Below are 27,744 nucleotides of genomic sequence, written 5' to 3'. Positions count from 1 at the left end.
AAAATAAAATAAAATAAAATAAAATAAAATAATAAAATAAAATAAAATAAAATAAAATAAAATAAAATAAAATGCTGTAGCCAGAGAGCAATAGAAGCATCATCATCAAGTCCACAGTTGGCGCAGTCGCTTTATTTTTTGCACAAAATTCTTATGCTAGCAAAAGTCAGAGCATGTGATGTGAGCCGCTCTGTCAATCCATTTAAGCTTCTTAGTGCTCAAAGCTGCTGAAAGAGAATGGAATGTGAAGTGAAAATGCCACACGGGCTGCAAAGGGAGACAACTCCGAATTCTTGAGACCTTCCTACCAGGGAAATCCAGATAGAAAAATAAAAGGTCATCACAGATAAAAGTCCTGCGCTAGGTTCATTTCCAGGAATAGCTGAAGCCAATTTTCTGAAAAATTTTTCTGAGAAATGTCTGGGATAGGAAGGTTGATGAGCATCTTGGTGCTTTGGAAAATGTTCTCCAATTCCTATGACCTTTGCAAAATCTTCCCTACAGAACGTTCATGCCTGTGAATAAAATGTGTTAGTCTGAAAAGATGGAGCCAGACTCCTCCTAGTTTTTAGCTATCAATGTTTAGCTACCAATGGTATAGGGCAGTGGAGGCAAACCTATGGCACACGTGCCAGAGGCGGCATTCAGAGCCCTCACTGAGGGAATGTGCGTCATTGCTCCAGCCCCGCCTCCCTCTGTGTCCCCCTCACCAGCAGCCCCCCCAGAGGAGAGTCACCCCCAGGCACGGCCCGCGTGGAGCAGCGCAGCCAAGGACATGGCACCTGGGCAGCGGGGACAAGACTCCATCCTTGAGCCCCGTCATGCGCAGATGATGCTGCGGGGTGTGGGCGGAGGGCATGGCCGCCATGGTGCTGCAGGGCCGCCTGGGCAATCTGCTGTGGTGGGCCGTGGAGGCGGTAGGTCTCCCTGTGGGTGGGCGGGATGGAGGCGGGGTGGGGGCAGAACAGGGGCAGGGCGGGGAGGGTTTTAGGCACTCTGTCTCTAAAAGGTTCACCATCACTGGTATAGGGTTTCCTGCCTGAGCAGGCGGTTGGACTAGAAGACCTCCAAGGTCCCTTCCAACTTTATTATTATTATTATTATTATTATTATTATTATTATTATTATTATTATTATTATTATTATTATTATTATTATTATTATTATTATTATTATTATTATTATTATTATTATTATTATTATTATTATTATTATTATAACATGAAACTTCTCCACCAATATCTACAATGTTTCTTATAAGGTAATCCACAAGTCCCACAAGTTATAACAGAATAACAGAATAGCAGGGTTGGAAGATACCTTGGAGATCCTATAGTCCAACCCTTTGCACAACCCGGAGACCTGTACCATTTCAGACAAATGGCTGTCCAATCTCTTCTTAAAAGCCTCCAGTGATGGAGCTTCCACAACTTCTGAAGGCAAATTCCGTTCCACTGGTTATATATATATATAAGCTCAGGATGTTACAACACAGCCAACCACCCAGGATGTTGCAACACAAAACTCAGGATATCACTACACTAGATCTCAGGATGTCATCACACAGCCCATTACCCAGGTCGTTACAACACAAAAGACTAATGGGCACACAGCCAGCACCTCAGCTACTCAGGATGTTACGAAACAGCCGAACAATCCACAGACAATAACTCCAACACAGCCAACCAACCCACCTACAGCAACAAAGCCAGCACTCCACACACACACACACCAATATTTATAGAGAGACGGCAGCTCCGATCGCACTTTGCTCGCACAAGCACGAAGCCGAAGACCCCAGCCTGAAGATGACGAGTGGGACCTCGTCGAAACGTCACCAAGATACTCTCAATCTTACACGGGAAAAGACCCGAATACGCCAAGACCTGCATATATAGTTTGTCTTCTTATGTTGTTCATAAGAAGAATAAGAAAAGAAACAAGAGTGACAAACTTTCCCTTTTTCACCACTTTAATAATATATGAACCGATTCATCCTCTTATCCTTTTCTATTGAAAAAAAGACCTATTTTCTTTTCTGTGATCCACTGAACTTGATGACTGAATTGTTTCCGTCTCTGGTTGTGCACAGAATTGTCCACTAGCCAAGTGTTTGTGCAACAAAGCTAGGAATTGCTATCGTTAATTAGCAGAGGAGAGCCCAATTAAAGCGTTGGACTTGTTATGTTACCAGTAAGATGTGTTTTTAACGTCGACTCACAAATAATATCAAATCAGCACATGGCTGTCCATTTCATCAGATTCCTGCTTGTGTTTTTGGCAAGGCACATCATTAGTAATCCTTTTTTTCCCCATTCCTGGCATTCCTGGCCAGAATATCTAATCCCTGATGGGCTAATATCCTTCCGTTTCTCTTGTGTAACGAACTCTTTCATTATCAAATGCAAAAGAGAATAAGAAGTTCAAACAAGTAAATAAGGTGAAGGGAGCTGCAGGTTGATCAGAAAGCTGTTGCCTCTTAATACAACACATCAATCAGAAAAGCTGTTACCAAACTCCTTCTATTTTTCTGCCACCACTGAATAAGGTGGTTCTGCTTCTGTCTTGGCAGATGGAGGATTGCAAACAATGAGGAAGGGTCCTCCTTTGACAGTGGAAACAATAGCCACTGATGGTGACCCCTATATGCCTATACAGGGTTTCCTGGCTGAGCAACAAAATGAAATTCAATGGTGAAAAAAGTAAGGTTCTACATTTAGGCAAGAAAAACCAAATGCACAGGTATAGTACAGGGGGTACCTTGCTCAATAGTAGTAACTGTGAGAGGGACCTCGGAGTCCTAGTAGACAATCACTAAAATAGGAGCCAGCAGTGTGCTGCAGCTGCCAAAAAAGCCAACACAGTGCTAGGCTGCATTAACAGAGGGACAGAATCAAGATCACACAAAGTATTAATACCACTTTATAATGCCTTGGTAAGGCCACACTTGGAATACTGCATCCAGTTTTGGTCACCACGATGTAAAAAAGATGTTGAGATTCTAGAAAGAGTACAGAGAAGAGCAACAAAGATGATTAGGGGACTGGAGGCTAAAACATATAAGGAACGGTTGCTGGAATTGGGTATGTCTAGTTTAATGAAGAGAAGGACAAGGGGTGACATGATAGCAGCCTTCCAATATCTCAGGGACTGCCCCAAAGAAGAGGGAGTCAAGCTATTCTCCAAAGTGCCTGAAGGCAGGACGAGAAGCAATGGATGGAAACTAACCAAGGAGAGAAGCAACCTAGAACTAAGGAGAAACTTCCTGACAGTGAGAACAATTAACCAGCGGAACAACCTGCCTCCAGAAGCGGTGAATGCTCCAACACTGGAAGTTTTTAAGAAGAGACTGGACAGCCATTTGTCTGAAATGGTGTAGGGTTTCCTGCCTGAGCAGGGGGTTGGACTAGATGACCTCCAAGGTCCCTTCCAACTTTATTATTATTATTATTATTATTACCTCCAAGGTCCCTTCCAACTCTATTGTCATTGTTATCTTTATTGCTCTTCTCTGCACTCTTTCTAGGATCTCAGCAACTTGTTTGCATCTATTGTATCCTAACAATCTTTTCCAATTCATGCTTCCTGGCATTTGACATTGAGGGAGGTCACTTCAAGGAAGGCTGAGTGCTCTGGAGGAAAAGGTGAAACCTTGCTCAAACTCTGCGAAGAAGAAGAAGAAGAAGAAGAAGAAGAAGAAGAAGAAGAAGAAGAAGAAGAAGAAGAAGAAGAAGAAGAAGAAGAAGAAGAAGAAGAAGAAGGAGGAGGAGGAGGAGGAGGAGGAGGAGGAGGAGAAGGAGGAAAAAAAAAATCTCCAGGTGCAAAAGCCGACCTGCTACTCAAACATTGTTTTGAAACGATCCGGAGAGGGGAGGGAAGAATATCCTTCTGCTGATCACTCTGGGAATCCATAAGCATCTCTGTGCATGTAGCCTCATTCTTTAATCCCCTGCCTATCCGATTTTATCTGGTGACTTCAGCAGGATGCTGGGAGATCACCGCAGGCGAGGAAAGAAAGACAATGTGAAGGATTCCCTGGATGTAACCGCAGAGAGGAACTTTCAGCTCTTTCTGACCAGGAGTTGGATGCCTTACTCACGACCGGATCATGATGTGGGTCACGGTGGGTTTCCTTTGCTGCCTGACCTTCGGAAGCCTGCCTTGGATGCTCTGTTTTTGCCCTTCTCAATGCAGCTGCTCGTTCTACAGCATCAGTGAGAGGATGAGAGCCAGGTAAAATTGCTCTAATTTTTCTTGATGACTCAGTGGGTGCCAGGAAGGTTTTTTCTGGACAGGTTGGTCCACCATTCTTCTTGGTGGGAGAGGAGAGTTACTTCAGCCATTTGGGTTGCCGANAAGAGAGTACAGCATAATCTGATTTTCTGAAATGCCGTTTGATGGTCTTTCACGCTAAGGCAGCAGCAATATAATCAACATTACACAATGTTATGGGGAAAGCGACCAACGCTGAACCATGCAATAAAAAAACAAACATAATTAAAAATATGAAAAGAATAATCATCAGAATTTTAGAAAATTTAAAACAGTGTAATAATAACAACAATAACAACAACAATAACAACAACAACAACAACAACAACAATAACAATAATAATAATAATAATAATAATAATAATAATAATAATAATAATAATAATAATAATAATAATAATAATAATAATAATAATAATAATAATAATAATAATAATAAAGTTGGAAGAGACCTTGGAGGTCATCAAGTCCAACCCCCTGCTCAGGCAGGTAACCCTATACCGTTTCAGACAAATGGCTGTCCAGTTTCTTCTTAAAAACTTCCAGTGTTGGAGCATTCAACGCTTCTGGAGGCAGGTTGTTCCACTGGTTAATTGTTCTCATTGTCAGGAAATTTCTCCTTAGTTCTAGGTTGCTTCTCTCTTTGGTTAGTTTCCACCCGTTGCTTTTTGTCCTGCCTTTGGGCGCTTTGGAGAATAGCTTGACTCCCTCTTCTTTGGGGCAGCCCCTGAGATATTGGAACACTGCTATGGACAATCTATTCTACTAGTTTATTGGCTGGTTGGGTTTTTTGGGGGGGAAATTAACTATGGCATAAAAGTTTACTCCAAGCCCTGAGAAATTGTCTGGGGCAAGCATATTAAAAGCACAGGATAAGTTTATGTTTATTTGAAAAAAAAAAACTACATGTAGAGTTTGACTAAAAGTGCACTTCAAAATAAAACTTCTTGTCTCTGACAGCATCAATAATACGCACACATCAGCATGACTTCACAGACAGAGAGATTGCTTAAATTGAGCGAGATGTGTATGTTTTATATAATGTTTGGGTCCTGTGTATGTCAAATCCTTTTTTTGAAAGAGGCATGATTTGGGAAGGATCAACCATAAACAGCTTATGTCAACAATTGTCACAGGTCTTGTCACACCTCTGCACCTTCTGATTTTGTCGACATGTACAGTATGTCAGCAAACACAGACAAACACATACTCCCATTCCTGGTAAAATAAAAAAAGATGAGATGAAGGACAGATTTCCAGCCGCTTAACATGCAGGAAGAATCTTTGACCACTCAAAAGCAGCTATTGCTGTAAAATGTTCTGGACTGTGGCATTACCTCCTTTGTGGATAAGCCAGAGGGTTACATAAATGTGCATTAGTTATGTACTACTACTGTAGAAATTGGTTAGTCTAGAGTTTCTCAGACATGGCCACTTTGAGATGTGAGATGGACTTCAACTCCCAGAATCCCCCAGTCAGCCAAGGTCTCTAACCAATTACATAGGTTTTGGGCGCAACTCATGTCCTGGTTTAGTGCTTGAGTAAGAGCCAGCTCTTCAGGGTATTCCAGTGAGCCAAGAGAGTAGGGTGTTTTCAATCTTTTTGACACCCTATGGACACCTCTGAAAGCCGTGGTTGAAAAGGAAGACATTTCAAGACTGACACAGCAGACGTTCAGTCAAAGATTGATCAGCCAACACAGCGCTAGGCTGCATTAACAGAGGGATAGAATCAAGATTCACGTGAAGTGTTAATACCACTTTACAAGGCCTTGGTAAGGCCACACTTGGAATAGGCATCCAGTTTTGGTCACCATGATGTAAAAAAGATGTTGAGACTCTAGAAAGAGTGCAGAGAAGAGCAACAAAGATGATTAGGGGTCTGGAGGCTAAAACATATAAGGAACGGTTGCAGGAATTGGGTATGTCTAGTTTAATGAAGAGAAGGACGAGGGGGGACATGAAAGCAGTCTTCCAGTATCTCAGAGGTTGCCTCAAAGAAGAGGGAATCAAGCTATTCTCCAAAGCACCTGAAGCCATGGATGGAAACTAATGAAAGAGAGAAGCAATCTAGAACTAAGGAGAAAATTCCTGACAGTTAGAAGAATTAATCAGTGGAACAACCTGCTTCCAGAAGTGGTGAATGCTTCAACATTGGAAGTTTTTAAGAAGAGACTGGACAGCCATTTGTCTGAAACGGTATAAAGTTTCTTGCCTGAGCAGGGGGTTGGGCTAGATGACCTCCAAGGTCCTTTCCAACTTCTTTTTTTTTCTCTTCTTCTTCTTCTTCTTTCTTCTTCTTCTTCTTCTTCTTCTTCTTCTTCTTCTTCTTCTTCTTCTTCTTCTTCTTCTTCTTCTTCTTCTTCTTCTTCTTCTTCTTCTTCTTCTTCTTCTTCTTCTTCTTCTTCTTCTTCCTCTTCCTCTTCCTCTTCCTCTTCCTCTTCCTCTTCCTCTTCCTCTTCCTCCTCCTCCTCCTCCTCCTCCTCCTCCTCATCATCATCATCATCATCATCATCATCATCATCATCATTATTATTATTATTATTATTATTATTATTATTATTATTATTATTATTATTATTATTATTATTATTATTATTATTATTATTATTATTATTGAAGCATACTAAATGACAATGAACTCATTTATGGAAAATTATAGAATAGATCCAGGTTTTATAGTCAGGGGAGCCTGGGAAAAGACAACAAAATACACCCACAATTAAAACTGGTGATTAAAAGTGTTCTGTCATGTGTGTGAAAATCAGGAAATCAAGGCAATTCAATGATTATAAAGGTTTATTGCGAGCTTATGCTCTCTATACGAATCATAGCTACTAACAGTCAAAGTAAATAGGTGGTAGATAAGAATTCAAGGTGGGCTGGACTTAGATCTTTTGTGGGTGCGAAATGACTCGAGGCTGATGATGTGTTTGATCCCCCCCCTTAGGACTCAGCCTGGTCACCTCCTGCATGTTCCGTATATAATTTCAACAAATCTTTTTTTTTTCCCAGCAGGGCTATTCTGTGCAATGACCCGGAGATGACCCTTACACCGGTCAATTTCCCAGGAGATACTTTCAAACTTAGGATAGAAAAAACAGCAATCCGAAGAGTTCCTGGGGAGTCTTTCCATTCTCTTCACAACCTGGAGTTCCTCTGGATGCCCTATAATGCCTTGACAAGCCTCCGGGTGACGAACTTTAGGGGCCTGTACCAGCTTCAGGAGCTCAGACTGGCTGGCAATGTTCTGACTTCCTTTCCATGGGAGACTCTTCCCAACATGCCTCAGTTGAGACTGCTGGATTTGCATAATAATCAGATTGCCTCCATACCCTCTCACGCTGCTCAGTATATCCGGAACATCACTTACCTTGACATCTCAAGCAATAAACTGATGATGCTCCCTCAAGAACTTATTGTGCTGTGGTCGAATCTCCAGGCTGTTCCATACTTCCTGAACGACAACTCCAAGATCATCCTAGGTAAGACATTTGGGGATGAGTAAAAGAAAAAGACATACTTGAGTTTGGATCAGAGGAAGTTAGTTGAATTTGTTTTCCTTGGGATCCAGGAAAGACCTGTAAAGCCATCCACCTTTTCACCTAGATCAGACATGTCAAACACAAGACCCGGGGGCTGGATGTGGCCCATGAAGTGATTTCATGTGGCCCACGAAGCCATCCTGGAAACAGTGAGGGAACGGCCCCCGCTGCCTTGGCCCTGGCCCAGGCCAGCCGGGAACCAATGTACAATTTTGTGGTGGCCATCTATGCTGAAATGCATTCAGTCTTAGCTACATAAGCCCCCCCCTCCGCATGGCCTGAGAGGAAGAGTGAGGCTCCTCCAGTGGACCATGCCTTGGTGCTTGCCCCGGTCCCACCCCCTTCTGCCAGAGACCCTCAGATCTATCCCACTCCTGCCCAGACCCCCACAGGCACCCTTGATGCGAACGATGTAGAGCTGGCCACACCCACCCAGTAGGCCACACCCTCTCCATCCACGCCCACCCAGTAGGCTGTGCCCACCCAGGCCACACTCACCCGGCCCCCTGAGGGCAACTGCAATGCTGATGCGGCCCTCAGTGAAATTGAGTTTGACACCCCTGACCTAGATTTTCTCTTTTGCTCATATCTTGACAATAGAATGCAAAGGTGAGGGGGAATGATGTCTAGGCAACCAAGAGCCAAGGCCAGTGCAGTGGACTGTTTCCATAAGAAGAAGAAATATGACTATTGGACAATGTCAACACCCAGTGGGTGGGGGTGAGGGAGACTATCGTTTAATTAAGCAGCCTTCAAGCGGAAAAACCAGAGGTGGTTTTGCTTTCTTCTGTGCCAATGTAAATTTTCAGTAAAGTATTATACAATGTCCCAGCAGTTTCTTTTTCTGGAAATGCCAACTGGACAGTTGAAACCACCACTGTCTTGTTCCATAGGAGCTGTGGGATTTCATTCATGATATCCAATTCAACCCTGATATTAATATTGAGGCAACGGTCTTCATAGCAGATGTTGATGATGGGTAGCAGATGTTGATGATGTGAATTGGTTAGCTGCTAAACTCTGTAACTCATGCTGGTTTGGGATGCTGTCAAAAATGCCGCTTTATTCAGAGTATTTAAGTAAGATTTGGTTGTTAAGGCAGCTGGCTTCTGACTGGTTAAAAAAAAAATGGAAAGAGACCCTGTTTTCTTTCATTTCAGGGAAAACAAATTACTCAATCCATTAGGCTGGATCCAATNGAATTGGTTAGCTGCTAAACTCTGTAACTCATGCTGGTTTGGGATGCTGTCAAAAATGCCGCTTTATTCAGAGTATTTAAGTAAGATTTGGTTGTTAAGGCAGCTGGCTTCTGACTGGTTAAAAAAAAAATGGAAAGAGACCCTGTTTTCTTTCATTTCAGGGAAAACAAATTACTCAATCCATTAGGCTGGATCCAATTTCCATCCAGTCTATAGTATACTATTTGAGAGCTAGTGATAAATCTTTAGTTACCTTTAGCCTTCAACTATTCTTGAAGATGTACAGTCATGCTGTGACGAGAAAAGCCATAAAACTTTTATTTGGCTCTATCTGGAAATAAAAATGGTATTTTTGCCAGGTTACCTTCTGTGTACATTCATCCAGGTGAAGCTAGTGCCTCCTGGCCCTTTCCCTCCCATCACATTTGGCCCTGGGATGTCCTTTTAATAAAAATATATTTGCAAATTTGCCTAATAAGGATAAAAATGTCAAATCCAGTCTAAACCTTTGGCTGACTGCACAATGAACAACAACAACAATAATAATAATAGCCAGGTGCAATTCCAAAACAACTGGAGCACCACTTAAACACCACCGGCATTGACAAATTTACCATTAGTCAATTGCAAAAGGCAGCCTTACTGGGAACAACTTACATCCTGCAATGATATCTGTAACACCATACAATATCCACCTCTGTGGATAAAAATGCCAATTTCAATCTAAACATCTGACTGACTTTGCGACAAACTATAATAAAAGCATTGTCTGAAGCACCAATGTTTTATTATGAGTTCCTACTGAAATTCAGTTCAAATATTTTCTAAATAGTCCTACTTCAATTAATTGCTACTTCAGAGATTCTCTTCTTTCTTCCTTTCTTTCTTTCTTCCTTCCTTCCTTCCTTCCTTCCTTCCTTCCTTCCTTCCTTCCTTCCTTCCTTCCTTCCTTCCTTCCTTCCTATCTATCTATCTATCTATCTATCTATCTATCTATCTATCTATCTATCTATCTATCTATCTATCTATCTATCTATCTATCTTTTTCCTTCTTTCTTCCTCCCTCCCTCTCTCCCTCCTCCTCCTCCTCCTCCTCTTCTTTTCTTCCTTCCTTCTTTTCTTCCTTCCTTCTTTTCTTCCTTCCTTCCTTCCTTCCTTCCTTCCTTCCTTCCTTCCTTCCTTCCTTCCTTTCTTTCTTTCTTTCTTTCTTTCTTTCTTTCTTTCTTTCTTTCTTTCTTTTTTCTTTCCTCCCCTCCCCTCCTTTCCCTTCTTACTTACTTTTTATGTCATCATCTCCCCTATAAGGCAAGTCTGTGTAGCTTACAGATAATAAAAAAGACAAATAAAAATAATTGTAATATTAAAGCTATGAGAATTAAAACTCTAAAATTATGCAAAACACCAAGACTCGGAGTTGGACAGCATGGGGATGAGGTCTTCTTACCCCATCAACCACCTCCAATGGTGAGTGCCCCCCTTGGGGCTCAAAGTCAACTAGCAGAGCCAAGATTTGATACCCTTCTGGTATCTAAAGGGTCAGAGCAGTTCTCCCCTCCAGTGGTAGAGTGTTCCGCAGGATCAGGGACACAGCGGAAAAGGCTTTGCAGCCAGGGTCATTCCCCACGGCCTCTGTGTGGAAGGATCAAGCCATTTTTGAATAATTGAATAGCAAATCTTTTTGTTGTACATCTGCAAATGCTGAATAGCGCTGTTCAGGATGAAGGAAAAAGATGAGCTAGGTAGAAGCCCCACTTGAGTGTTCACAGGTCTCCTGCAACCGTTGAGGAACACTTTTGATAATGTAATGGTTGACCCTTCCAATGGCTTCTCTTCCCAGGCCTACAGGACAACCCGTGGACATGTGACTGCAGCGTCTATGAAATGGCTCATTTCCTCAACTTCCAGTCCCCCAACATAGCCTTCATCGAGCCAAAGCTGAGATGCTTTAACCCTGAAAAGCAGACTAGACTCTTCTTCAGTCAAGTGGAACTAAGGAAGTGCCAGAGCCCAGTCGTGCACACCTCGGTGGCTAAAGTAAAGAGTATCCTCGGAAGCACAGTTCTGCTGCGGTGTGGGACCACAGGGGTGCCCGTTCCAGAGCTGAGCTGGAGAAGAGCTGATGGAAAACCGTTCAATGGCACAGGTTGGTTCACCTCTTCTGTCATATCTGCCTGACTTAAGGACAGAGGGAAGCCATTATCATGTTTGGGCGTAGGACAAAACAAATGCAGATAGTCCTCCATTCATGACCACAGATGGGACTGGAATTTCGGTCACACATGGGTGTGGTTGTACACTGAGTCACCACATGACTGGACATGACATTTACAACCATTTTTACAGTGGTTATAAAGTGAATCACCACAGTTATCAAGTTAACCATGCGGTCATTAAGGAAAATCCAGCTTCCCTGATGGATTTTCAATTGTGCTTGCCTGTTGGAGCACTGGCCTTTAAATACCTTTTTGTGTGATGTAAATTGGTGTGGGTTTTATTTGTCTGGATGTTTCTGAGTCATGGTCTGGTTTTGGGCTGGTTGATTGGCTGGTTGAACCTGGGCAGCTTGCATGTTAGCTGATGAGAGCTAAAGAGCTCGAAATAGCTATACTAGTCTCCCTTTAACTCTTTGTCAGCTACAAAATTTTGAATTTACAGTTTTCATAGTAGTGACGTCTGCCTGCAAAAAATGCTCCTAGACTGGAGCGAAACGCAGTAGCAGATTGATTTGTCCTATATTTGGTAGACCGGGTGCTTCACTCAACACATATACATATACATATACATATAATACAAAATAAAAATGCGAACACCAGGAGAGTATAAGACAATTAAAAGTTTAGTAAAAAACCTTTAAAAACTTTTAAAAGCATACAATCATAGGGGCCAAGCTTTCGTCGGATCCTTCCGACATCCTCAGGGCACAAAGTCAATCAATGGGAAAAGCAGTTATAAATAAACCGACGCCTGCATCCGGGCCCTAGNCCCATTGATTGACTTTGTGCCCTGAGGATGTCGGAAGGATCCGACGAAAGCTTGGCCCCTATGATTGTATGCTTTTAAAAGTTTTTAAAGGTTTTTTACTAAACTTTTAATTGTCTTATACTCTCCTGGTGTTCGCATTTTTATTTTGTATTATGGATATTCCCAGGAGTCATTCGTCTGTCTTTTATGTTATTTGCAAACATATACATATACATATACATATACATATACATATACATATACATATACATATACATATACATATACATATACATATACATATACATATACATATACATATACATATACATTTTGTTGGAAACCAGCAAAAAAAGAGAGATTCCAATCAAAATCATGTGACTTCAGGATGCTACAACCGATTGTAAATGCCTCCTGATTGCCAAGTGCCCAAATTGCAGTCACGTGGCTGCAGGGGTGGCAGTGAACACAGCTCACGAAACACTTTTTTCTGAGCCCGTCGTAACTTTGCACCATCATTAAACAAATGGCCGTAAGTTGAGGACTGCCTGCATGTCCCTGACAAATTCTGGATGTTGAAACAACTTTCTAAAATATGTTTTAAAAATGTGTCAAGGATTATGAGAAAGGCGGCTGTCACATGTGACGGCATGCTCCAAGGATCGGTCTGCAACTCTTTAAAGCAGTCGTATCTTTTTCCAGGAAAGGGAACATTAGTTGCAAATCCATTCCACAAAAATATGCATTTGCTTTAAAGAAATGCAGGTCAACGTTACACAGATATATCTATTTTGTTCCAAAGCACCTTTCTGACTTTGAATCATCTTATTTTCTATACTATCTCTTCTTGTCCCTTTCCGTAACAATATAAATATAATAGATTAAACTAGTAGCCCTTGAAAAAGCACTTCTGTTCTTAATTGGTTGCATTTTTCAAAACCACACCATTAGAATGATTTGAATCAGTTAGCCCCTAATTAATTGAAATAATCCCCTGAAACAAAAACAACATTAAAAATACAAATGCCATTAAAAATAAATCCCTTAGAAATGTAAGCCATCAAATACAATATCTCTCAACAGTTTATTTTTTTTGCAAACTTTTATCTGCTTTGTTTTTATTTCTTCTCTCTCTAGTCCATCAAGAAATTTCCAGTGATGGAATAAGGTGGTCTATTTTAGAATTATCGGTGGTCTCTTACTTTGATTCTGGAGAATACATCTGCAAGGCTGCAAACTTTCTTGGAGCCACGGAAGCTTTCATCTCCTTGATTGTCACCGATTCTAAGAGCGTAGATGACCCTGGGGCAGATCTGAAAGGAGTGTGGAAAGGACACATCAAGGGGATAGAAACAGCAGCTTACAAGGACAATTTGCTCGGAGGACACAGCATGACAACTTCAACTTTCCCGACTTTGCGTATCATTTCAGGTCAGGCCAACACGGAGAGGAATCTGGTGCTTCGGGATCAGGCCCTAAATATGAAAAGCGACCCCAAAATTATCTTAGAAAGTCTGCCCGCTACTAACCAAGAATCCCAATGCCTAGTCAGGTCGGTCCGAGTAATTGGAGATAGTGATCATAGTGTCTCCTTAGCTTGGAAAGCTCCCCAAGCCAACACTAGTACCGAATTCAGCATCCTTTATGCCATCTTTGGAGAAAGGGACATGCGCAGAATCAACGTGGAGCCGAAGAAGACCAGGACCACCATCAATGGCTTAATGCCCAAGACCAAGTACATTGCGTGCATTTGCGTGAAAGGACTCATACCCAAGAAGGAACAATGCATCATTTTCTCAACAGATGAAGTTGCCAGCGCTGGTGGAACCCAAAAACTGATCAACGTGGTGGTCATCAGCGTGGCCTGCGTCATTGCTGTCCCTCTCACCCTGGTGGTCTGTTGTGGGGCCCTGAAAAGACGCTGCAAAAAGTACTTGGTTCAGAAACCCAAGGACATGCAGGACTCTTACGTCACTTTTGAAGCCCTCTCTCCAGGAACCAGAACGAAGGAGACAGAAGGAGAATACTTGACTCACCACATACCTGATGAGTCTAATAGGTTACTCTCTTCAAGGTCCAGCGTGGACTCTGAAGCAGTTGGAAAGGCAGATGGACAGCTGAATGAGTACTTCTGCTGATACTGCTTTCCTCACAACTTGACAAATGTAATTCTGTCTTTGGCAGCCCGTCTTTTGCCTGAGATTTCTCATGCCATACATGCATGTTTCATACAAAAAATACAATGTATAGCTTTGCTGAAGTTCTTTTTTTTAAGTTAAAATCTCAATACCGTAAATATATGATGAGCAAGTTTCCTGGGACTTCCCCCCCTCCTTTGGTTCTGAGATTTCAATAATCCAATAACGGCTCCATTAATATTCTATGGAAGAACAGTTTATATATATATGTGTTAAGGAGATACTAATGGCATTTTTAGGATTGGAGGTCTGATGAAAATTCAAGTTCTCTTCCACAGCCTCACGTTGTTTTATTCCTACCACTTTCTAAATGTTGTGTGTTGCTTAAAAAGGGATTCGTAAACTAAAAGATCAGAGGGAACGAAGTGAGCTAGATACTGAAATATCACATGTACCTATCTGGCATCTTAGACTGATTTTTTTCTTTGGACAAAATAAATTCAGATCATATATATGATGATGATGACGATGTATATCGTGGTGTCCCATCCTTGCCCAGTTTTGAAGTTCATTACATCAAGGCTTTTCAACCAGTGGTACGGGTACCACCTGTGGTACATTGGCACCTGGCAGGTGGTACGCGACCATCCTAGAAAAGTAGCGGGGGAGGGGAATGAGCAGCACCGCACAAGCCTGAGCGAGAGATGGCTGGAGCTGCAGGGCTGTCAGAGCTCAGCGGAAGTGCCAGGATCAGCGCTTCTTTGGGGCTGTCAGGGCTCAGCGGAAGCTCCAGGATCAGCGCCAGGATCCAGCTGGAGCTCGGCGCTAATCCTGGTGCTTCTGCTGAGCCCAGAAGAAGCACCGATCAGCTGGAATGTTGCAGCATCTCCAGGGTCTTGTGATTTACATTCAGATGCTTGGCAACCGATTCATATTTATGACGGTCACAGTGTCCCAAGGTCATGTGAAGTGACCAAAACCTAAACACCCCCCACCCCATCCCCACTGCCAATCCTCAACAGAAATGCTCACAACAATGAAAACCTTAGACAGGAGGAAGAGCGCCGCCGGGCGGGCAGGCAGGTGTCTTGCTCGGCTGTGCCTTGGGGGGCACTTTTTCAGTGCCATTGTAACTTCGAACAGTCACTACGCAAACTGTTGTAAGTCGAGGACTACCTGTATTTCATCACTTTTTTCCTTTTTTTTTGGTCAAGTTTTTGACACCTTGCTAGGCAACTGGTGGTACTTGGATATTGCCATATCCTAAATGTGGTACAATGGGTGAAAAGGTTGAAAAGCCCTGCATCACATGACAGTAGAGAATCTCTTTAGCTCAGACGTGAACTTTTGGATCTACGTAGGTGCTCCAGAAACTGTTTATTTATAGCCACCCTTCTTGTGCCAAACTCTGGACTTCTCACAACCCTCCTTCTCTCCACTCTCCATACTCTAGGATGAGGTGGGCGTGGCCCTTGCTCATCACCTGAACTCTGCCTCTCTTGTTCAGCCTGTCCCACACCTGAAGGGCCCTGGCCTGCCTCGGCCTGCTCTTCCCCACATTCCTCTGAATCCACAGACACCTCTCCCCAGACCTCCATAGGGTCCCATTCCACCTCATTTTCCTCTGCAGATTCAGGCTCCTATGGAGGCATGACACTAACTAACTAACTAACTAACTTTCTTGTCCCATAGGGTGGTAGTAAAGCAGGTTTAGACAAAAACTCTGATTCCCGTTGAGTTTGGAACAAGGTTGGTTAATCTTTTCCCTTTATCAACGTTGCTTTTTCCGAGAAGATTAAATAAAAGACAGTAGAGGGCAGCAAAACCATGGAGATTTTTCCCCCTGAAGTGTCCTACTTTATATCAATATTTTTTTTTGCAGGTTAAAAAGAAGTTCAGACTTGTTTTCAATTTATTTTCCGAGAGACGCAGATTTACCACTGGTATAATATATATTTTGGGCTTTGGATTATTTTAATAACGTTTTTTGTTATTGCTCATATTTTATGCCGCAATGAAATGGTTCCTTTGTAAATACTTGCTTTCAAACCCCTCACAGCTTACACTTTCTAAAAAAGAATTTCAAATATGGTGCTCATAATAGCTGTCTCTAGATGTCATTAGCTAATTAAGGGTTTTTCCTTTTGAGATGTGCCAGCTAGCCCTGCACTGACATATTCAAAATGTTATAACACATTTGATATCTTATGCTAACAAGCAAGGCAAGAGATGATCTCTTAGCAATTAAGTTGGTATTTTCATAATGGGATAAATTTTTGTGCAGTTAACTGTGTTCTTTTACCATCATCATGAGTCACGATGGCACAGTGGTTATAATGCAGTATTGCAGGCTAACTCTGCCGACTGCCAGCAATTTGATCCTGACAAGTTCAAGGTTGACTCAGCCTTCCATCCTTCCAAGGTCAGTAAAATGAGGACCCAGATTGTTGTGGACAATATGCTGACTCTGTAAACCACTTACAGAGGGCTGTAAAGCACTGTGAAGTGGTATATAAGTCTAAGTGCTATTTCTATTTCTATTATTTCTATTTCTATTATTTCTATTTCTATTTCTTCTATTGCTATGGTGGCACAGTGGTTACAATGCAGTATTGCAGGCTAATTCTGCCCACTGCCAGCAGTTCGATCCTGACTGGCTGAAGGTTGGCTCAGCCTTCCACCTTCTGAGGGTTGTAAAGCATTGTGAAGCGGTATATAAGTCTAAGTGCTATTGCTATTGCTATTGCTATTGCTATCTATCTATCTATCTATCTATCTATCTATCTATCTATCTATCTATCTATCTATCTATCTATCTATCTATCTATCTATCTATCTATGAGCTATGGAAGAGCAGTGGTTAGAATGCAGTGGTTAGAATGCCGACTGTCAACAGTTTGATCCTGACCAGCTCAAGGTTGACTCAGCCTTCCATCCTTCCAAGGTGGGTAAAATGAGGACCCAGATTGTTGTGGACAATATGCTGACTCTGTAAACCACTTACAGAGGGCTGTAAAGCACTGTGAAGCAGTATATAAGTCTAAGTGCTGTTGCTATCAGCAATATCCTAAAGGTGCTTCTTGTTCCAAAAAAGCAACTGGACTTTCTCTGTTTTTCCTTTTGAAAACATTTCACTCCTCATCTTCAGTTCTAACTTCAGTTCTAACTAAACTTAGAACTGATGTTAGAACAGAAGAAGCTTCTTGGATGAGAAGTGAGGCATTTTCAAAGGAAAAAAAATCAAGAAGGTCCAGTTGCTTTTGGGAAAATAAAAAGCACCTTTGGACAGCCGTGACCTGGATGATTGAGAATCTCCATAGATGACATCAATATTCTCAATGAACTGCCACATTAAGGGTTTAATAGATGTATGAGCTGATGAAATATATACAGAAGGTATTTTGCTTAATGAGACAGCAGACAGAGTTGGAAGAGATTTTTCATACACAATAAAATCCCCTGCCTAGTCTCACCAGTGATTCTTCGCCAATTAGACCAAATTGCAGAGAGAGACTGTTTTTTGCATGATGAACTGTGTGTCAGGGGGATAACGAGCAATCAGATTTATTGTACCCTATACAGCTTCCCATCTTGGACAACTGCGATTATGGGCAGTGTGCAGTCAAGAAACAAGTAAGCAACAGCAAAGTACAGTTACAAACTACCACCACCACCACCACCACAACGAAACAGACAACCCAAATTTCTTTCACACCCGTCCAGGGAGGAATACCAATCAACTTGGCTAGAGGTCCTATCATTCATTTGAATCAGAATCAGAGTAGAGCTGGAAGGGACCTTGGTGGTCTTCTAGTCCAGCCCCCTGCTCATGCAGGAGACCCTGCACCATTTCAGACAAGTCACTGTCCAATCTCTTCTTAAAAACCTCCGGTGATGGAGCACTCCCAATGTCTGAAGGCAGCTGTTCCACTGGGTGAATTGTCCTCACTTCTAGCAAGTTTCTCCTTAATTCCAGGTTGCTTCTCTCCTTGATTAGTTTCCATCCTTCGTTTCTTGTCTTGCCTTCTGGTGCTTTGGAGAATAGTTTGACCCCCTCCTCCTTGTGGTAGCCTCTCAGGTACTGGAAGACTGCTATCATGTCCCCCCTAGTCCTTCTTTTCTCTAGACTAGCCAAACTCAAATCCTGCAACCATTCTTCATATGTTTTTTTTGTCTCCAGGCCTTTAATCATCTTAGTTGCTCTTCTTTGCATTTTTTCCAAAGTCTCAACATCTTTTTTGTAATGTGGTGACCAAAACTGGATGCAGTCTTCCAGGTGTGGTCATACTAAGGCTTTATAAAGCGGTACTAAGACTTCATGCCTCTGTTTATACAACCAAGGATTGTATTAGCTTTTTTGGCTGCTGCTGCACACTGCTGGCTCATGTTTAAGTGATTATCCACTAGGACTCCAAAGTCCCTTTCACAGGTACTATTTTTGAGCCAGGTTTTCTGCTTTCAAATTTGTTTTCTGTTCCAATTTTTTTTATAAGATGCTTTGCAAAGAACATGTCATGATTCTGACAGATGAAACTCTTCAAAGAACTTCGAGGCATTGTTTACCTTAAAGAATCTTTATTTGAGAAGCATAGCATCAGCAGTAACACAATCGAAGCCAAAACCTGGATTCCCCTCCCCTGAGCACATAGTATCAAAGCACAATTCCCTCTTCCAATTAACAGTCATAAATCACATTCTCCAATTAGTTTAAAATGCAGGCTTTCCCTCCAGTTCTCCAGCCCGCCAATTCTTATCAGCTCTTATTTCAATAACCTTGGTTCTCACACTAGGTCCAGTATTGTTATGTCTATTTAAACTCTCATGCACATTCCTCCCTCCCCCAGCATCATCTAACTCTAAAAGTAAAACATAAGAAGAAAATGGTTGCATCTCTAATTGTTGTCAAAGCAAAAACATCCTATGTTAGCAGCATTGACAGAACAACTCTGAACACCAGTCAAGATATAGGCTAACTAAGTGTAAACTGCATCAATGCTGTTGCTTCCATTCAGATTCTTGTTTTGATTTTCTTTTCATTTTTGTCAAGCTTTACTCCTGGTGACTACATAGTCAAGCTCATGCAGTTTTCCTGTGACATATATACCGTGTTGCCCCCAAAATAAGTCCGGGTTTTATATTAATTTGTGTTAGGTCTTATATTTGGGGAAACACGGTACTAAATGTGTCCGTCTGGCTGATGATCTTAACTGGGGCTTATTTTGGGGGTACGGCTTATATTACGAGCATCCTGAAAAATCATATCAGGGCTTATTTTCCAGTTGAGCCTTATTTTCAGGGAAATAGCGTACCACAGGCCACTCAACCAAACAGAAGAAATAAATGAACTTTTTGCTAACCAGTTAACTAAAGTATGTAGGAAGCACATCACAACAATAAAGGGGAACTTTAAGTACCCCAACATCAACTGGGAGTCAAACTGCACCTATAGTAGTGGAAGATCAAATAGATGTATGACAAACCTAGTAGACAAATTTGTCTCCCAAAAGGTAGAGAAAGGAACTAAAGAGCCAGTCATACTGGACTTAATTCTCATTAACAGAGATGAAATAATAAGAGGCATTCAAATTATAGGAACCTTTTGGGGATATGTGTGTGAGAATGATCATCCAATATTGCAATTCAACATTATGCAAAGCACAAGGAATAGGGAAAAAAAAAATTAAACTATGGACTTTAAGAGAACTGATTTCAATAAACTTAGAGCTTGGGAAAGATTCCATGGATGAAAATCCTCAAGGGGAAAATAATCCAAGAACCTTGGGAAACTTTGAAAAGTGAGATTATAAAAGCCCAGTCTAGCACAAGAAGAAAAGAAGAAAAACAAGAGACTTCAAAAGAAACCAGCATGGCTGCACAGAGAACTCTCTGATAAATTGAGATTTATCAGAGTCTAGGGTCTCCTGCTAGAGCAAGTGGTTGGACTAGAAGACCTCTAAGATTTCTTTCAATTCTGTTATCCTGTTCTGTCTTAACTGCCATGAATGTCTTGGCTAGCGACTCATTTCAATTTATTTTTGAATAGAATATATTCTCCTTTTATAATTGCAGTAAATTACCTAACCTTAACAGATACTTCTGGCACAGAAACACATTGCACACAAGTCCTCCAGAGGCAGTTTTGCCCTACTGCTTAGAAAGATTAGACCTAATAGGATTTGGGAATCTCTTTCTCTCTGTTGCAAAAGCAAACCATATTTATTTACTGAGGAAGAAGATGGAACTCATCAGTCACATGTTTTCCCTTATTTTGCTTTTTTACTTCTCTGGGATACATCTTGCAACTTCGGATTGTGTCACCGGCTGCTCCTGTTTCAACGATACATTTGGAAGGTAAGAATATTTGACAACAGCATAATATTGAATAGCTTCCTATGGGGAAACTCAGTCAAGGCTTATCATGAAATGAATATATTAATAAATATCCCGACTGACGACCTCTCCAGATTTCAATATAGAAGACAGGAAATAGAATATACTTGGATATGATTAATCAGCATACACCATTCCTTGGTTTTCAGTGGAAATGTTTGCCTGCCAACAGCCAGATTCAACCCAGATGTAATAATAATAATCAGAATAGAGCTGGGAGGGTTCTTGGAGGTCTTCAAGTCCAGCCCCCTGCTCAAGCAGGAGTCCCTATATTATATATGTATATTATTATATGCTTGAACTATATTTATGTGATTTATTCCTGTAATATTGAGAGATTTGGGATATTATACAAATAATGGTTTGTGTTTTATAACTTGGAAATGAAGAATAACCATTATCACTGTTAGGGTTCCTGAGTGAGGGAGGGAAGGGAAAACCCACCGTGTCGTATGACACAACACAGAGGGAATTAAAAATGAACGCAAGCTACCCATCCCAACCTTGTTCCGTTTTCTGATTTAATTTTTAGGAGTTTGTTTTGCGTCTCGACATTTTTGAGGAAGATCCCAGATGAGATCCCTCAAGATATCAAAAAAATCAGAATCGAAAATTCTCTGCTAACCGAATTGTTTCGTGGCACCTTCTCTAATGTTAGCACCTTGGAATACCTCTGGCTTAATTTTAATAACATCACGGTGATGGATCTAAGAAGTCTTGAGGACTTGAAGGAGCTGAAGGAGCTGAGAATTCAGGGGAACCGGCTGCGTTCAGTACCATGGACAGCGTTCCGAGAGACACCCGTTCTAGAAATTCTTGATCTCAAATGCAACGAGATTGATGTCCTACCAGAGCATGCTTTACGCTACCTTTTGAGGCTGACCTACTTAGACTTATCTTGCAATGAGCTTACTGTCATCTCCAAAGAAGTGTTCTATAATTGGCCTGTCTACCAAAAACTCCAGCGGCTGGAGAAGAAAGCAGAAACCGTTTCTGGTACCGTCTTGTCTTTGCATGATAACCCGTGGATTTGTGACTGCCGTCTGCGAGGGTTTGTCCAGTTCATCAATTCTATAGGCCCGCCCATGGTTCTCATAAATTCCTATTTAACGTGCTCAAGTCCTAAATCTAGGGCAGGCAAATACTTCCATGAAGTGGAGCTGAACAGCTGCAGGAGACCTTCTGTGACATCTTCCAAACCAAACATTACTGTGTTTCTTGGAGAAAATTCAACGTTGACTTGTTTGGTAAAAGCTAACCCTTCTCCAAAAATTTGGTGGAACTATCCATTAAAACACTTGCGGGGGTTTAATGGTGAGTGTGATCCCCAGCTAAAACATTTAACGTAAAATAGTCTTCTTTTATAACAATGGTAAATATTTGGCAAGTTATTTTTTTTCCTCCCTCTTCTTGGAAATTCTTCTCATCAGTGATGGGTCTCTACACCAATTATGCTGGTTTATTTATCTCATTAATGGGAGAAGATCAATTATTCTACTTCATTGGTATACTGAGTTGTCAGTGCTTGAAAGCTTATCCAAGACCCGAACCATTTTCATACAAGTAAAAGTCACCCTAAGTCTGCTCTTAGAATTAGGGGAGAGGTATCAGATATTTTTTATCAGGATCGCTTCGTTTTTATTTGTTTATTATTTATTAAACAAGTTTATATAGATGCCCAACTGACATATAGGTGACTCCAAGCAGCTTACAGCATTTAAAAATCCAGCACATAAAAAACCCCATAAAAAACCCTACCCCATCCTCCTATGGCAGTAACTATACAATCAACTCAACCATTTGATCAGCTCCATGTTCATTTATGAGGTCCAGCCCTGCTGACCGAACCAGGTTTTAAAGGGCCTTTTGGAAAAGTAGGAGCATGGGGATTCATTCGTTCTTTGGGATGAATTATAGTAATAGTAATAGTAGTAAAGTTGGAAGGGACCTTGGAGGTCATATAGTCCACCCTCCTGCTCAGGCAGGAAACCCTATACCATTTTGGACAAATGGCTGTCCAGTCTCTTCTTAAAAACTTCTAGTGTTGGAGCATTCACCGCTTCTGGAGGCAGGTTGTTCCACTGGTTAATTGTTCTGTCAGGAAGTTTCTCCTTAGTTTCTCCTTATGTTCCATAGAGAAGGAGCCATCCTCAAGAAGGCCCCTTTTCATGGTCCCAGCAGTTGTAGATCCTTAAACACTGGGTCTCATGACATACCCTGCCTTTCCAATTTTTCTTAAACTTTGCTGTTGTTAGTTGCGAAGTCGTGTCCGACCCATCGCGACCCCATGGACAACGTTCCTCCAGGCCTTCCTGTCCTCGACCATCTTCTGGAGTCCATTTAAGCTCACTCCTACTGCTTCAGTGACGCCCTCCAGCCACCTCATTCTCTGTCGTCCCCTTCTTCTATTGCCCTCAATCTTTCCCAGCATTAGGCCCTTCTCCAGTGCGTCCTTCCTTCTCATTAGGTGGCCAAAGTACTTGAGTTTCTACTTTAGGATCTGTTTGCCTTTTGGTACTGTCCATGGGGTTTTCATGGCAAAGATACTGGAGTGGGTTGCCATTTCCTTCTCCAGTGGATCACATTTTGTCAGAACTCTCTGCTATGACCTGTCCATCTTGGGTGGCCCTGCACGGCATAGCTCATAGCTTCATTGAGTTACGCAAGCCCCTTCGCCACAACAAGGCAGTAATCCATGAAGGAGTTCTTAAACTTACACATTGCCTTTTCCTCTTTTTGTATGATATATTTTATTAATTTTTACAACAACAATCTTTAGTGCTTCGTGAGCAGTGTGCTGTCTGGGTTCGTATATTTAAAAACAATCAATAATAATTAATTTCTAAAATTAATCAATATGTTGGTTAATAATATATTTCTTTGATCCTCTCTTCTTACAGGAATCTTTTATCTTTTGTCTAGATTTAATCTTTTGTCTAAACAAATATAATTCTTAATACTTTCTATACATGCCAAGCTGAGTAGAAACATTTTTTAGTATTTGTACATATAATAATAACATGAACATATAACATATATAACTTCTTTACTAATCAGCTTCTAATCAGTTTCAATTGTATTTATAAAGGTCATCTTATTAGGTCGTTATATGTCCTGTTTTCAAGATTCTTATTGAACCTTAATTTCCCCTCAGTATTCAAACCACTCTTATCAGTCATAATTTTCTCAAAATTCATTACCTTCGAATATCCAAACTTTTCATTCAAATACACCGTCTCAATATTTTTACATTTCATATATTATAAAAGTATTATACTACTTATATATCTTATCCATGCAGTGATGGCGAACCTTTTAGAGACCAAGTGCCCAAACTGCAACCCAAAACCCACTTATGTATCGTCGGGTGCCGGATGGATGTGGCTGATTGTGTGGGCATGGCCCATTGGGTGCATGTGGTTTTGGTGGTAACGGCAGACTGGGTGGGACTAAAAAGTTCAATCAATCAATTCCAACTTTGCGAGAGGCGTGAAAGTTGAAATTGATTGATTGAACCTTTTTTTTTTTGCACATGGCAGCGGAGGCCTAAAGCAAAAAGGTTTTATAAAACCCAGCTGAAGGCCTAGGACTGGGGTGACGGCGCGGGTGCCCACAGAGAGGGCTCTGCGTGCCACCTGTGGCATGTGTGCCATACGTTCGCCACCACAGCTATAGGGCCTCTTTATGTCCAAGCTTTGTCTGTTCTTTTGACCATATTCAAACAAATATTTAATCATATAGTACACCATCTAATAATCTTACTATAGGGCCTCTTTATGTCCAAATATATCCAAATTTCTTTTTTCTGACAGAGAGTAAGGAATTAAATTGGGAGACTAAGATGGACCATTTCTGGCTTTTTTGCCTTCATCAGTTAGCCATACCCTTTATGGGATTCGAACCTGGGCAGTTATACATACTAGTCAGTGATTTAGCCACTGAGCCACAGGTTCTCTTCCCCTCTTTGCCAGCAGAGTCAAGGGAGTAATTATAGGGAGTTCAGACAGATCGGTCTGATTGTGAACACCTTGACATTTTCAACTGCCATACTGCAGTTTTACTCTTTTTACAATATCTCTTGCCTTGCCGCCCCCAACTAGGGGCATAGAGCAGGGTATGGCTAACTGATGAAGGCAAAAAAGCCAGAAATGGTCCATCTTAGTCTCCCAATTTAATTCTTTACTCTCTGTCAGAAAAAAGAAATTTGGATATAAAAATATTTCGCAGTTGCGACTTGAGCCTGCTCTCTCTATATATATACATATTCAAACAAGTGTTTAATCATATAATATTCCATCTGATAAGTTGAATCACATCTCTTAACTCCAACTCTAATCTTCTTCTTTTGCCAGGTAGCTTCCCAAATCAGTAAGTTTAGCGTGCCAGGTTGTGTTTTTGTAAATGTTGTTGGGGATAAAAAAGACAAATTAAGAGGACCCCCGATTGGATTGAATTGGATTTTTCCAGTGTTGATGAACCATTGATCACCGTGGTAGACAGTCGATATGCAGTATATTATCTGCTTTCTTACTTTTATTTTTTATTTTTTGAAGTCTGTTCTGTACATCAGCTGCCATCCAGTACAGAATACGTATCACAGGAACGAAGCATTCTTAACAGTATTGAGCTGCTGCCATTGAGCAAAGCAAATCACGATTACCTCCAATTGAAATTAATTTGACCTAGCTGAGTAACACTTAAATCCTGTTCTCCTTTCTTCAGCATCCTTCATGAGGGTTCGTGCCTTTTCAAAACATATCTGTCCTGTTTAACGTAATCGAAAGCTGAAAGGCAGATACGGATGTATTAGGCAATATTACGTTATTCATCTTTACATAATTGAGGATCAAAGTAGAATCAAGCCACTCGTTCAGATAATGCCTTTTAGTGACTGGGTCAAGGCACTGTGTGAGGAAATTTGAGGGATTTGTTCCTTGTTTGACCACCACTAGTGTTAAAACCTCATGTCCACCCAACATGGGCATAGTTTAATAATAATAATAATAATAATAATAATAATAATAATAATAATTAATAATAATAATAATAATAATAATAATAATAATAATAATAATAATAATAATAATAATAATAATAATAATGGTAATAATAGTAAAGTTGGAAGGGACCTTGGAGGTCATCTAGTCCAACCCCCTGCTCAGACAGGAAACCTTATACCATTTCGGACAAATGGCTGTCCAGTCTCTTCTTAAAAACTTCCAGTGTTGGAGCATTCACCGGTTCTGGAGGCAGGTAGTTCCACTGGTTAATTGTTCTCACTGTCAGGAAGTTTCTCCTTAGTTCTAGGTTGCTTCTCTCCTTGGTTAGTTTCCACCCGTTGCTTCTTGTCCTGCCTTCAGGCGCTTTGGAGAATAGCTTGACTCCCTCTTCTTTGGGGCAGCCCCTGAGATATTGCAACACTGCTATCATGTCCCCCCTCGTCCTTCTCTTCGTTAAACTAGACATACCCAATTCCAGCAGCCGTTCTTTATATGCTTTGGCCTCCAGTCCCCTAATCATCTTTGTTGCTCTTCTCTGCACTCTTTCTAGAGTCTCAGCATCTTTTTTACATCGTGGTGACCAAAACCGGATGCAGTATTCCAGGTGTGGCCTTACCAAGGCCTTGTAAAGTGGTATTAATACTTTACATGATCTTGATTGGTATATTAACCTTATGATGTTCATTATTAGCTCACAGCACTGTTATAGTAGCCAGGAGACCACGATGATATTAGAGAGCAGTAGTTTGGCTTGCCAAGCTACCAGCCCTGATATAGGGCATGTTCACACGCTTCCCAGGGTGAGCCACAGGAAGGTAAGCTGGCTTCAGATCAGATAGAAAGATGAACTGTTCTTCCTGCAGTGTCACCCAAAGCCTTGCAAGCGGGCACTGCAACCAGGAAACCCAAAGATTCTTTTTCGCGAGGCAACTTGACTTTCTTGTTGTTCTTGGAAGCTTCTTGGATGAGAAGCGAAACGTCTTCAAAGAAAAACGAGAAAGTCCAGTTGCCTCGTGAAAAAGCACCTTTGGGACAACCATGACCTGGATGACTGAGAATCTCCATGGACATGCAACCAGGAAAGTTCAGAGTCATCAGGAATCTGCCTGCCTGCACGAAACACCAGTTCGTCTCCCCAACAAGGTGGTACCTATCTATCTACTCTCATAGAACATGCTTTCAAACCATGGACAGCAGCTGAGATGAGGGACAGGAGCTCAACCTGCCACGCAGTGTCTGGGCTCGAACCGCTGGAGCTGAGACCATCTCCAGAGTCATTAAGCCACTAAGCCACCATGCCCGGTTATGGGTGTGGATGATTATGATGTGGATACATACATTCACACACCCAACTGTCAACCATCAGTCAATAACCCAAGCCATAACTGTAACCCATTTGGATTTTTTTTTTTTAAAAAAAATGGGAGACTGCTGAAATAAGCAGATATAATAGATTGATACACAAATCTCACTGGTAAGCAAGAAGAAAAATTTAGTTGGCAAAAAAAGAATAAGGGACCCATTTAATTACTGTATGTAGAAATATCAGCAGCCTTGACATTGAATAGAACTTGTATGGCCAACTAAATTTGGAAACAGCCATCTCCTATCAAGGTCTGGTTTTTTTCAAGACTGTTAGCTTAGAAAGGAATCTGTCCATCCAATAAGGCTTGGAAGAGATGGCCTACTTGGGAACCAATTTTTCAAGAGATTCTGTATGGAGTTTGTAGCCAAGTGATGGTTCCCCCTCACAGATATATAGATGATCGTCATGTATTTCTGCAGAGATGTGAAAATCTGATTCTGGGAGAGAGCTTTTGGGGGTGTCTGCTTTTTTTTTAATTTTTAATATACATTTTGATTAATAATACAAAATTAAAAACACATTGGACATAGATATGACGTCACTGGTTCCATACATCTTCCAACATTTTACAATAGTATTAGTACTCATATAGACATATATGAGACATATAGTTCTTGAACTTTGCTCAATATTTATAATATACTATTAACACTTTTCCCTTATTTCTATATATGTATTTATCTTTTAAATATACATTTGTCTATAATCTATATTTTATTCTAGCACTATACATTTATCTTGGCTACCCTCTTATTGTCTATCCAATCATAAAATTGTTCCCAGATTTTATAGTACTTGGTTTCACTTTTGTCCTTGAGTTCCCATGTAAGTCTATCCATTTCAGCGCAATTGAAAATTTTCAATAATATTTCC

General features: G+C 41.1%; 2 protein-coding genes across 2 annotated transcripts in view; both read left to right on the top strand.

Annotated features, from left to right (window-relative positions):
• Nucleotides 1-4,111: 4,111 nt before the first annotated feature.
• Nucleotides 4,112-14,115, top strand: LRIT1 (leucine rich repeat, Ig-like and transmembrane domains 1). Its single transcript, XM_029285568.1, has 4 exons — nt 4,112-4,233; nt 7,291-7,757; nt 10,854-11,159; nt 13,115-14,115. The coding sequence occupies exons 1-4, from the start codon at nt 4,112-4,114 to the stop codon at nt 14,113-14,115; spliced, it is 1,896 nt and encodes a 631-aa protein (XP_029141401.1).
• A 6,316-nt stretch (nt 14,116-20,431) lies between these two features.
• The window catches only part of LRIT2 (leucine rich repeat, Ig-like and transmembrane domains 2), a 9,933-nt gene continuing 2,620 nt past the window's right edge, over nt 20,432-27,744 (top strand). The window contains exons 1-2 of the mRNA XM_015823420.1: nt 20,432-20,466; nt 21,038-21,819. Coding sequence (XP_015678906.1) covers nt 21,207-21,819 — 613 coding nt within the window. The 5' untranslated portion in view covers nt 20,432-20,466; nt 21,038-21,206. The remainder of the gene's footprint in view (nt 20,467-21,037; nt 21,820-27,744) is intronic.

Source organism: Protobothrops mucrosquamatus, unplaced genomic scaffold (genome assembly GCF_001527695.2).
Source record: "Protobothrops mucrosquamatus isolate PMUCROS unplaced genomic scaffold, P.Mucros_1.0 scaffold1864, whole genome shotgun sequence".
NCBI classification, from domain to species: domain Eukaryota; kingdom Metazoa; phylum Chordata; class Lepidosauria; order Squamata; family Viperidae; genus Protobothrops; species Protobothrops mucrosquamatus.
The sequence above is the reverse complement of the archived record's forward strand: the minus strand, read 5'-3'. Positions and strand labels throughout refer to the sequence as shown.